This window comes from Lontra canadensis, unplaced genomic scaffold (genome assembly GCF_010015895.1).
Source record: "Lontra canadensis isolate GAN:19392208 unplaced genomic scaffold, GSC_riverotter_1.0 scaffold105, whole genome shotgun sequence".
NCBI lineage: Eukaryota > Metazoa > Chordata > Mammalia > Carnivora > Mustelidae > Lontra > Lontra canadensis.
This window is the reverse complement of record NW_022631099.1, coordinates 3,541,523-3,553,888: the sequence shown is the minus strand read 5'-3', so window position 1 is coordinate 3,553,888 and position 12,366 is coordinate 3,541,523. Positions and strand designations below refer to the sequence as shown.

The 12,366-nt window shown below is 55.9% G+C and overlaps 1 protein-coding gene across 5 annotated transcripts in view; it reads left to right on the top strand.

The window, feature by feature from the left end:
- L3MBTL1 (L3MBTL histone methyl-lysine binding protein 1) overlaps positions 1 to 12,165 on the top strand; it is a 34,064-nt gene extending 21,899 nt beyond the window's left edge. Inside the window, exons 14-22 of one of the 5 annotated variants that reach the window (XM_032838529.1) lie at positions 346 to 431; positions 615 to 725; positions 1,201 to 1,315; positions 2,140 to 2,239; positions 2,425 to 2,622; positions 2,713 to 2,762; positions 6,670 to 6,827; positions 7,261 to 7,323; positions 10,547 to 12,165. In XM_032838529.1, coding sequence (XP_032694420.1) covers positions 346 to 431; positions 615 to 725; positions 1,201 to 1,315; positions 2,140 to 2,239; positions 2,425 to 2,622; positions 2,713 to 2,762; positions 6,670 to 6,827; positions 7,261 to 7,323; positions 10,547 to 10,645 — 980 coding nt within the window. In that variant the 3' untranslated portion in view covers positions 10,646 to 12,165. Of the gene's footprint in view, positions 1 to 345; positions 432 to 614; positions 726 to 1,200; positions 1,316 to 2,139; positions 2,240 to 2,424; positions 2,623 to 2,712; positions 2,763 to 6,669; positions 6,828 to 7,260; positions 9,358 to 10,510 lie in introns of those variants that run through there. The other 4 variants (XM_032838528.1, XM_032838527.1, XM_032838531.1 and 1 more) reach the window with 4 other exon arrangements.
- The last annotated feature ends 201 nt before the right edge of the window (positions 12,166 to 12,366 follow it).

Genomic DNA, 12,366 nt, shown 5'->3' with positions numbered 1-12,366 from the left:
AGTTAAATGACCCCCCTCCCCAGCCCCAACACGGAAGCAGGAATCTAAAGCAAAGAAAGTTTCCGATGGGTATGGGGCTAGGGCTGGAGCAGCGGGGCCGGGGACGGGGGATTGGGAGCCAGGGTTCCCAGACAGCCCGGGAACCCACAGTGAACTGTGGGGTGGTGATGTGCTTAGTTCTGGTTAGCGCCCCTCTGCCTCAGGAGCCCCTGCCAGGAGCTGGTTCTGGTGGTGCTGGGGGTGAGGGGGATTGTACCCCTTCTGAGCTCCTGGTCCTGTTTTGGGGAGAGAGAACTCCCCAAGTGTGCAGGGGTGCCTAGACATTGTTCTCATCCTCTCCTCCAGACTACCCAGACCCTGATAGCTTCTGTTGGGAGAAGTATCTGGAAGAAACCGGGGCATCTGCTGTGCCCACCTGGGCCTTCAAGGTGGTGAGTCAGCTCTCTCTGCTCCCAGAGTTGACCTCTGGGAAGGCATGGAATACTCAGCCAGCCCAATGGAAGGCTGCCCCTTTGGCAGGCCACGATTTCCAAGGCACAGCACTTGGCCTCTGTCCTTGGGGCCTCGGCCCCCCTGAGCTGGGCGTTGGCCTGAAGGCTGCTGTCCTCCTGCAGCGGGCCCCACACAGCTTTCTGGTCAACATGAAACTGGAGGCCGTGGACCGTAGGAACCCAGCCCTGGTGCGCGTGGCCAGCGTGGAGGACGTGGAGGACCATCGGATAAAGGTGGCTCTGGGCCCCTTGGACTGGGGAGTGTACAGCCTGTCTGGGCAGGAATTCTGTAGACGGCTTTGCGGTCAAGGGCATGGCAGGAGCCAGACGTAAGGGAGGCTGCATGTTGTAGGGAGGAGAGCTCTATACTCAAGGTTGAAGATCTTGGGTTTCCCTCTGCCCTCGTCCATGAGTGATCTTGATGAGCTGGGACCAGTCCTTTCCCCTCTCTGAGCCGTCCATGTGGGTCTGATGACCCTTGTCCTGTGCCTAGATTAATGGAAGATGCCAGTAACTTAAGAAGGTTGTCCTTGGAAAATGTGGTGGCGGAGGCGGGTTACTGTGAGGTTGGCTGCTTGGTCCTTCCAATCCAGGATGTCGCTTCTGACAGGCCTGGGGGACAGAGAGAACCTCCTGGAGCTTGGAGGATCTCCTGGCTGAGCTGGGCTACATGAGGAACGCCTGACCGCCAACGGCCTTTCCTCCACAGCTCCACTTTGATGGCTGGAGTCACGCCTATGACTTCTGGATTGACGCCGACCACCCAGACATCCACCCTGCGGGCTGGTGCTCCAAGACAGGACATCCCTTGCAGCCTCCTCTCCGTGCGTACGCTTAGGACACTCGGACCCTTTCCTACTAAGAAGTCTGCCCCAACCCCATGAGCTCTGACTGTCCCCCTCCTGTAGAATCCACGGGATTCTGACCGTCATGCACAGGTGGGCTCCGGTGCCCACAGTGAGCTCTGGGTCCCCCATCCTCCCTGCCTCAGGGGTCTCTGCTACACTGAGCTGTGCTTCTGGCTTCCCTGGCTGTTGGGTTTAGGCTGCTTCAGTGTGCCTAGGAGGGAGCTCTGCGCCCCGGGGGTTCCCTCAGCACCCAGCAGAGGCACACAGAGCACACATTATGTTTGCTGAGGAAGCTGGGTTCCCTTAAATAAAATTCTGGTTCCTGCAGGTGGCCTGGGAGGTCAGGTCATCGGACCACTTAGCCCCAAGACACATGTGGTGTCGATCCTTCTCGATTTTTCTGCAAATACGAGTAGGGCCTAAAGAAAGTTACCAGAGTCTCAAGAACAAAACAGGGAAGCAGACAGGGTAACATAATTGTGCCTGATGTGGCTTCTAAGCTACTGCTGTGCCCACACCAGCTTGGAGTTGGTTTTCTCCCATAGGGATCTCCTCTCATAGACAATGGACATGGCCTGGGGTTTTGACAAAGCATATGAGAGCCAAGCCCTCATTCCCCAAGGAGGAGCGGCTACTCAGTAGCAGGAAATGATGTCACAGTCTTTGTTAGGGCCCCGTAGCTGGGCGCTAGCTCCTAGTGCTGACCTTCCCCAGAGAAAGTGTTCCTTCCCTGCTCTACATCCCCCTTCCCACCCCCAGTCCCGGACCTCATGCTAACTCTTTTCTTCCTGCTCCCCCAGGACCCAGAGAGCCCAGCTCTGCCTCCCCCGGGGGCTGTCCCCCTCTCAGCTGTCGGAGCCTGCCACACACTAGGACCTCCAAGTACAGCTTTCACCACCGGTGAGTGAAGGGCTCCTACTCGGAGACCCTCCGGCATTATTCAGAGAGGGGTCCTCTACACCTCCTCCGTGCGGCCCATCAGGTTCCCCAAAACACTCTCCGAAGGGGGCCAGCCTGGGGAAGGGCTCAGTGGGAACAAGTGGATTCAGCCCAGCGTAAGCCTCCTCCTTCTACCTCTTCCCCAGGAAGTGCCCCACTCCTGGTTGTGATGGTTCCGGACACGTCACAGGCAAGTTCACAGCTCACCATTGCCTCTCGGGCTGCCCGCTGGCTGAGAGGAACCAGAGTCGGCTGAAGGCGGAGTTATCCGACACAGAGGCCTCGGCCCGTAAGAGGAACCTCTCGGGCTTCTCCCTAAGGAAGAAGCCTCGCCATCATGGCCGGTGCGGAGGGCAAGGGTACAGGGCCTCGTGTCCTCTGGGGCCAGGCCAGGCACTGATTCCCTGCCACGGACTGGGTCCCTCTCTCTCCAGGATTGGACGCCCTCCTAAATACCGGAAGATCCCACAGGAAGATTTCCCAAGTAAGTCCTGAGTCCTCTACTGCCATGCCCTCCACACCGTGTTCACAGTGCGTGCTTAGTGATTGCTGGGATGAGTCACCAGGGGACCCAAAAGGGACAAGTGGAAGGGAGGCCGCCTCTTCCTTTCAGGCCCTTGCAGAGCACAGAGCAGAGGCGAGAGCTCAGGAGTCCCTTCAGGTTCCAGCCCCACTTCACTGGAGACCCTGTTGTGAGTCTCTGAGCCTCAGGATCCCCACTGTGCAGCAGGAGGAGGCCCCCAGCTCTGCTCCTTCTGGGAGGGAGGCGTGGCTTTCACTGTCTAGCTGCGTGACCCTAAGCAAGTCACTTAATATCTCCCGAGTCTCAATCTCATTTGAAGACATGACTAATACTTCTTTCAGGTATCAAGTACCTAGAATAACTACTTACTTACTTACTTACTGAGTACCTACTGTGGGCCCAGCACTGTCACAGGCGCTCTACATACACGGTCGCTGACCCTCACAGGCATCCTATAACATGGACACCATTCTCTTCTGCTGAGAGAAGAGGACTGGGAGGCTCAGAGGGCAAAGTCACTCGACTTGTAAGGGGTAGAGCTGGGATTCAGACTCCGGTCTGACTTCTGCCCTGTGCCGCTGGTGTAACAGAGTGGAAGCACCTAGCCAGATGTCAGTTACCCCTCCATCTCCTTTGTCTTAGCTTGGGTGCCACGACCAAGTACCACAGACTTGGCCGCTTAACCCACAGAAATTTATTTTCTCACACTTCCAGAGGCTCAAAGTCCCAGATCAAGGTATCCACAGGGTTGGTTTCTTCTGAGACCTTGCTCCTGGCTTGCACATGGCCACTTTCTCGCCGTGTCCTCCCGCAATCTACCCCCTGTGCGTGTGTGTTCCCGGTGTCTCTCTGCGCATGTCCAAAATTGCTCTTCTTGTTAGGACACCAGATTGGATGAGAGCCCACTCTGATGACCTCGTTTGAACTTAGTCATCTGCTGGAAGACCCTGTTTCCCAGTACAGATGACCCTTGAACAAAGGGGTTTGAACTGTGTGTGTCCACTTACATGTGAATTTTTTGTAGCATGTACTGCCAACGTATTTTCTTTGGGATTTTCTTAATAAGGTTTTCTTGTCTAGCTTCCTTTATTGAAAGAATACAGTATATAATCCATATAACATAGAAAACCTATGGTAATTGTATACGATGTTGGTAAGGCTCCCAGTCAACAGTGGGATGTTAGCAGCGAAGTTCTGGGGGATGTCAAAGTTCTACGTGGACTTGACCGCATGGGGTGTTGGTGCCCCTCACCCCCACATTGGTCAAGGATTAACTGTATAGTCCCATTCAGGGGCATTGGGGGTTAGGTCTTCACCATGTGAATTTGGGGGGAACACAGTGAACCTCATGGCATGTTCCAAAGGGAGGGGCAGGGTGACTGAGCCTCCCGTTGGGTGACAGATTGACCTCACGGCTTCAGGCCCTGGTACAGGGCCTGACACACAGCAGGCGTGCTGGCGATCTCACCTCAGTCGAGTGGAATGCCCTTGTCTTTGAGGCCAGAAGAGCGGGTGGGAGAGCACTTAAGCACTTAAGCTGTTCCGGTTCTTCAGGAACAGTCTCTGCAACCTGGGCGGTATCTAGGATGGTGGTTAAAAGCACAGCCCTGGAGCCAGACAGCCTTTTACCGGCCGTGAGACCTCGGGCAGGTGACCCCCTCTCTGAGCCTCGGCTGGCTCATTTGTGCAATGCTGATAATACGCCCACCTCAGAAGGCAGTTGGGCGCTTAAATGGAAAGGTCAAGTAAAGACTTAACACCAGTCCCTACTGGTATTATTAGCCCTGAGTGTGGCTGACCTCCTCGTGCTGCCAGTCCGTACTCTTCCTGGTGGAAGCAGAAGGCACGTCCTGCCGCTTCGGGCTTGAGTGAGGAGGGGCTTGGCCAGCCTCTCAGGCCCCCAGGGTGAGGACTTCTGGGGATGGGACTGTAGTGGGCACCTTTTCTACCCTCTATGGGACGGACACCTGGCCAGCTTGCCGTCCAGAGCCATGTTCTGACCACCAGAGGGCGTGTGCCTGTGTGTTCATTCCAGAAGCATCCTGAGAACTTAAGTCTTTTCGGAGACTGAGGCTGCAGCCCAGAGAGGGTGAAGAAGGGCTTATCCAATAATATAATAATAACAGCAACAACAACAACAATAATAATGCTATGGACTAAATGTTTGTGTCCCCCCACAAATTCTTATGTGAAACTGAATCCCCAGTGTGACGGTATTAGGAGGTGGGGCCTTGGGGAGGTGATTAGGTCATAGGGGTGGAGCCCTCATGAATGGGATCTGGGCCCTTATAAAAGAGACTTCAGAGGCTCCAGTGCTCCTTCTGCCAAGCGAGACCCCGTGAGAAGTTGGCAATCTGTTAGCCAGGAAGTGGGCCTTCACCATATACCAAATCTGCTGGTGCCTTGATCTTGGACTTCCCAGCTGCCATGACTGTCAGGAATATGTTTCTGTTGTTTATAAGGCCAAAAAAAAAAAACCCCAAAGCAAAAAACAAACCGTAGCAGGTTCTGACCGGCCCCAAGTCAGTTTGCAGTTCGATGAGACACCCCGACTATGTGTGAGAGCTCCTGTCCCGTGCTCTGGGGGAGAAAGATAAGGAACAAAGCTCCCTACAGCCTCGTGGCCTTGTCCCCCAAGACTCCTCCACCTGTACATGGAGAACCAGAAACAGGACCTCAAAGGCAGGAGGCCAGACCTGTGGCCAGGAGACAAAGCGCTGGGGCGGAAGCGGGCAGGGGAGAGGCTGCCGGGGCCGCAGGTGGGCGCTGAGAGCTGGCTGAGCGGCGCACGGTGGCAGCTTCCTCGTGGTGCCCAAGGCGGGGCCCTCTGGGGCCAATAAGCAGGGATGGCAGGAGGAGCTGCAGAGAATGGCACATGGGGCTGCTGATAGGATCCCAGAGGCTTGGAGGGTGGCTGCGAAGTGCAGAGTTGAGGTGAAAGGCTGAAGCTTAGGGGCCAAAGGGTCAGGGAAGGACAGTCTGTGACGAGCAGGGGAGGCCCCATGAGAAGGGGGTGGTGGCAAGCTGCAGCCGCGTGTCCAGAACCAATGCCCCGTGAACAGGAAAGAGGCAGCTCTCTTGGACTGTTAGAGGCAGCGCAAGCCCCTTGGGACAGTGACTGTGTGGCTCCAGGCCTGCCGAGGCTAGTGAGGGAGGCAGGGGCCACGCTTGTCAGAGCAGCCAAAGGTAACTGAAGTCCAGGCAGGCGGGCGCCAGGCCTGGCCAAGAAGGAGGCCCAGCAGAGCAGCGTCCCACAGGAGACCCTGTAGCAGCCGAGGCTGAAGGCCAGGAGCCGGGACTGCAGGCAGAGCGGCAGGTGGCAGGTAGCGTGGAGGTGGCGAGCAGGTCCGCGTAGGCAGCGGGCAAACCGGACCAGGCTCGGGTGAGCACAGGGGAGAGGACAGGAGCTGGGGGCGGTGGCTGCGGCTTCCAGGCCGGGTTCCCGCACAGAATCCCCCTGGCCCCCAGCCGGTGGGTCGGGGCCCCGAAGGTCTCAGGAAGAGGAGGGCAAACTGAATGGGCTTCTGCTGCCAGGGCTGAGCTCCTTGGCGGATGGAGGCCGTTCTGCTGCAGGGCATCTAGAGAATGGTCAGGAATGCTACAGCATCTCCTCGTGGGGCCCAGGGTGATGTAGCCTCAGAGAGAGGGGGCTGGAGTCACTCCTGACAGCTGAGCCCCAGAAGTCTGTGAAGCGAGGGGCTTACCTGACCAGGGGGAGTGAGCAGTGCGTGAGGGCTCCCATCGCCCTCCCTCTTGGCTCTGCAAGACTCTCAGAAAGGGGCCGTGGTCCTCCCAAGGGGCATGGGTATTAGCGGGCCCTGGGGACCAGCTTCGTCCTCAGAGTCAGCCTGCTGGCCTCCGCCTGCAGCGCTAGCCGTGGACGCTATGCACCAGTCCCTCTTCATGTCAGCCCTGTCGGCCCACCCGGACCGCTCGCTGTCCGTGTGCTGGGAGCAGCACTGCAAGCTCCTGCCGGGAGTGGCGGGCATCTCGGCCTCCGCGGTTGCCAAGTGGACCATTGATGAGGTGAGAGCGAGGACCCATCCCCGTTCCTCTCCCCTCCTTTGCCCTCCTCGCCACAGCCCGGCGGGAGGGCTCAGGAAAGGCCCCTGGCAGGCAGAGGCGGACTCAGCTCCTGGTAGCATCTGCTGCTCCTGTCTCCTGTCCGTGGTCCCTCTGGGTGGGTGCCCGGCAGGGGCCGAGCGATGGTTCAGCAGGCCTGCCCTGGCGGGTGGGGGCGGCCCGTGCTGCTAGTCTCCATGCAAGTCCAGTGGGAGAGATGCTTCCCCTGGGCCCCGGCTCGCTCACCCAGCAGCAGGGACACAAGCATCCTCGCAGGCTAATAAGGAAAAATGACACTGTCAAAGCCCAAAGAGCAGCCAGTGCACGTGGGCCCGCCTCCCCCTTGCGCTCCCAGGCCCCCACCCCCTTGGCAACAGGTGCTTCTCTGGTTTCCAAGGTCTTCAGCTTCGTTCAGACCCTGACCGGCTGTGAGGACCAGGCACGACTCTTCAAAGATGAGGTGAGGTACAAGTGCAGAGTGGGGGCAGAAGGGTCAGTCACTGAGGCAACAGGGAGCAGATGCCCTCAGCAGCGCTGCCCCCTGCCAGGGAGCGCCCTCTGTGGTCCTGCCTGTGGGAGACTGGTCACAGTGACCCACGTCTCTGGGAAAAATCCAGTATGGACCGTGGCCCAGCTTGCAAACCCTCTGTGTTCAGATCACCGCAGGAAGGAGAATGCCTCTCAGAGACGGGGCTCCATTCGCTCCTCTGCTCTCCGTGCGGCCCGTCTTCCAAACCCAGCTCACTAGGGACAGTAAGCTCAAGTGGGTCCTGAAAGGCATAGGTCTGCCTCTTACTGCCAGCGTCCTAACACATACGTAGTACCGAGACCCGAAAGCTTACCAAGGACGAGAAGCAGTGAGTCGTACATAAAAGAACCATAGCTTTACAGACAGGGTGGGTGTGAATCCCAGTTCTGCCAGTTCGAGCCCTATACTGTGCGTGAGTCTGCATCTTCTTATCTATAAAATGAGTTAAAACAGGGATAATGCGGGCCATAACGGTGACAGCCTCGCAGGGCTGTCCTGAGCAATGGCAATGATGAATGGATCATGATACCAGAATGTCTAGTATAATTATATCGCTAGCCTGCTATAGAGTAATACACAAATCCTATCACTATAACAGAATGCCTGGTACTGGGGTGGGGGTTGGGGGCTCAGTGGTGGTTTTAACTCTGAATAGTCGTCCTTAAGTCCTCAAGTGAAGAGTTTTATCGTGACTCTCCGAATTCACACAGTTTGAAACTGGAAGGGTAGCTTGGAGTTTGTTTAGATCTCCCCTCCCAAGAATACACGCGTCCATCCCCCTTCATCCAGGAAAGCGTAGTCTCAGCTTCCCATAAATGAGAAAGGCGCCCATAGGAAAGAAGTCTGTTCCTCTTCCCTGAGAAGACTCATTCCCTCCAGACCCAGCACAGCCGGTTCTTCATAGTAACCTCGTGCGGGGGAGCCCACAGATGCCACCCCACTCCAGGTGCTTGCCTCCTGGGCTGGTGGTCTTACTCTGACATATGTGTTCAGGGCTGTACCCCGGTTTCAGATGCTTTCTGACCAGCACAGAACACGCCGGTTGAGTTCTCCCATACGTGCTTTCTGGTTTGGTTTTTAAAAGGGCTTTATCTTTACAGAGCAGTTTTAGATTGACAGCAAAATGGAGAGGAAAGTACAGAGATTCCCCATCCAACCCCCACCCTGACACCCCCACCCACCACCAGGCACAGCCTGCCCCCCCCCACCTTATCAGCTGCGCTCACCACAGGGGCACACTTGTTAGAATCGTTGAACCAACACCCAGATGCTTTTTAATGGAGTTAAAAATGTACATGGAACAAAATCCATGCACCTTAGAAGTACAGTTCCACGAGTTTCGTGAGACGAACGCACATGAACCCAGCACTTCAGCCAAGATCTAGAACGTTCCCATCATACCAGGGAGTTCTTACAGACGTCTTTCTTGGCCCCTTTGTCAGTCCCCGCCCTCATCAGCGGCCACTGTTCTAATTTCTAGCACCGTAAGTTAGTTATACCTGTTCTCAGACGTCACATAAAGGGGGGTGCAGCTTTTATCCTTTGGTGTCTGTCTCTTTTCACTCAGTGTGATGTTTCTCAGGCTCATCCGTGTTATCGTGTATACCAGTGGTCTGTCCATTCGTATTGCTGAGTTCTGCTCCATTTTATGAAGAGCCCATGCTTCTCCCGTTACTGGATATTTGGGTTGTTTTCTCTTCCCCTAGATGCAAACCCTATATAATTTTTCTTTTCTTTTCTTTTTCTTTTTTTTTTTTTTAAGCAAAAATTAAGTTTGCACTAGCTTCATTATAGCCACATCAGACTAGCTTGGAGGTCACGAAAGTCCCCAAGTGCCTTTTATTATATCAATTATCCATTATATTCTAACCACATTTTCCAGTTTGTTACTTGTACCACTGTTCTTTTTTTTATTAACCTAATGTAAAACTTTACATTTATCCCTATTAAATGTTATTTTGTTGGTTTCATAGTCTCATTGTTTTAAATCTTGATCCTGTCATCTCTAATACCAGTAAGCCTTTCCAGTCTCATACACCTTGTCATTTGGTAACTCAGCCACATCTTTACCACACCTGTTTCACGAGATAGAAGCATGTGGCACCGGTTAGAGGTCTCCCTCTGTGACGACAGTCGTAACTCCTTGCTGAGTACAGCCACAGAGCCACACAAAAGTTAGGTGCTACAGCATCCTCCCCTTGTCAGAAGAAGGGCTCTCTCCCACCCTGAGCACCTGCTGCGTGTCTCAGTTCGGCATGGTCGGATACAAAAGCAGTGGCCAGAAGGGGCAAAGGGTGGACCACCAGCATCAGATGGAGTCTCAGTGGGGAGCAGGACGCCTGTGAGGGCTGAAGATGACCCTTCCCAGGATCTGGTCCGTGGCATCACCTCCCCCAGGATCTGGACCACGCTCCAGGGAGTGGCCGTGGTTGGGCTGAAATGGCACACTCAGACACACACAACGTCAAGATTCTCTCTGGCTGGGACACAGACCAGTCATTAGAGTGAGAAATTAGGGCAAAGCAGACTGACGGTCTCATAGGTAGTCAGTCTGTCCAGTCTGGCGGTTGGCCCAGCCCAGATTCAGACTAAATTACTCTCCCGTCCTCTCTCCCCACAACCCCCCAGCAAGAATAGCTCATAGGTGACACCGTGTACATCCCACTGCATCCCCTGTGCATGCCCCCTGTGTCTGCGTGTTGACCTGCCAGCAGCAGGGACACTAACCTGGGGCTTTGCGGGGGAAGCGCAACAGCCCTGCTTTGAGGCCACTGGCTGGGAGGACTCAGAAGACATTATGCACGCACACACTGACCTCAGACCAGGCAGCAGAAAGAAAGAGAAAGAGTATGTGTGTGAACATGGGGGAGCCAATGGAGATCTCTGTCCTTCTCTGTCCCCATCGCTATCTTCCTTTTTTCCTTTCTCCCTCCCTCGTTTCTCCTTTTCCTTCCTCTTCCCATCTCTATTCTCCTCCCCGTTCCCCCCCACATCCTTGACTCCGATTCTCTTTCTCCCCTGCCCACTCCCTACACATACCCCACCCACCTCTCCATCACTCCTTCCCACGGCCCTCTCCACCTTCTCCGCTTTCCACCTCCCTCCCCCAACCCCTCAGATGATTGACGGCGAGGCCTTCCTTTTGCTGACACAGGCGGACATTGTGAAGATCATGAGCGTCAAGCTGGGTCCGGCCTTGAAGATCTATAACGCCATTCTCATGTTCAAAAACGCCGATGACACCTTAAAGTGAGTGGCTCAGGGCTGGGCTCACCTCCAGCCCAAGCTGGGCCTCCCTCTGCAGCCGATGCTTCCTTCCCAACTTGAGTTCCTCATATCCCACCCACACCCCCACCACCCTCTACGTCTTACCAGGGGTTGGTGCTCCTTCTCTCTGGGGCTGCTTTCTACAAGGTACATGGGAATCCTAGCCCCCAAGTCCTGGGGTTCATCTACCAGCAGGCACACCAGTGAGGGTGTGACTAGGCTGGGGGAACATTACCGGTGGAGTAGACCGGAGGGGCCCTGCCTCTGGCCGCCCCACATCTCTAGCTGACTTGTGTGATCACCAAAGGGTCTTTATCTTAGCGGTTAAGGACAATCTGGTAGAAGGGAAATCCTTGGGTCAGAGGCTCATTTCTCTTGGGCCTCTCTCCATGCTTTTCTTGCCTTGGCTCCAGCCAGGAAGTGACTCAGCCACGAACATATGTTCTTGTTCTGCTGTCTGGTTTCCTGGGCAGGGCCCACCCAGACCCCACTGGCTCTTCCCACATGGATGGGTGAGCTTCGGAAACAGGTTGTCATAGGATCCACTGGGCGTCTCTGGCTGCTTTTCTCGGGACGCCAAGCCCAGATGCCTTCCTGAGCATGCTGTTCTGGATGAGCTGGCATTCTGGTGGCCCACGCCAAGCCCTGTTTCCAGCAGAGTGGATGGTTAGGACCTGTTTCACCTGTGCGAAAGAGGTTAAGGCTCCACATGTGTTCCCCATATACGCTTCCTGTATCAGGTGTGGGGAAGAGGCAGCACAGGGGTATGTCAGACATTCTCGGGTCTTTGCTCCCCAGAGGGGCATCTCCAGCAGGCATGATGGTCCCCGAAGCTGGGCCTACCTTCCCTGCAGGCATGGATCTCAGCCAGGGTATTGGCCCTGGGGTGAGGACCCCTTGCCTGCCAGGCCTCCTGCCGTAGGGATGTGCCGCTTGGTCTAGCACGCATACCTCACAACATCACATTCGACCTGTCCCGTCAATGTCTTGCTCTTGAGGTCTTACAAAGCCCCCTTGAAGTTGGGAGCTGGGAAGGTGAATTCTGTCTTTGAATTCTCTGTGTTCCGTAAGCCTTTCTTACCGCTCTCCATCTGTCTTGCACTGCCAGCAGGGTGCCTGCCGGGGCTCGGGGACTTCAACCTTTCTGTTCAATTGGGGGCCGAGCCTCCACCGAGCCACTGCCAAACCAGCCAGGGTGGGGCAGGGGCAGAGGGCCCGGAGCAGCTGGCCCCACAGGGAGGTGAGGGGCAACCGCCAAGCTCCCGTGGCCCCAGGTGCTGCGATGGGCCTGCAGGGTGCGGAGCCAGGCCCCTTCCCTCGGTCACGTGGTATGTGTGTGCACATCAGCGCCCCCCCAGAAGTGTTTGACAGGTGCATCTGTGAGGCTCAGCGTTGGGAAAATGTCAAGGGCTATTATTGTTAAAATATGAAGCTTTATCTTTGCCATAGAAGTGGGGCACCCAAAGCTCTGTTGATTTCCTGCCGCAACCCAGTAGGGGACTCTCCCTCCTGGGGGCCCCGCAGGCTGGGGGGGGGGGGGGGAGGCAGCCATTCAGCAGCCCCACTGAACTCCCACAGGACTTCTGATGTTCCTGCCCTTTTGGTCCTTAGAGGCAGCTCCGAGCACAGCCTTCCTAGGAAGAAAGTGGGTAGGCCCTGCCTCTGGCTGAGGCTCAGGCTCACAGAGGTTGCATTGGTGCCTCCTTG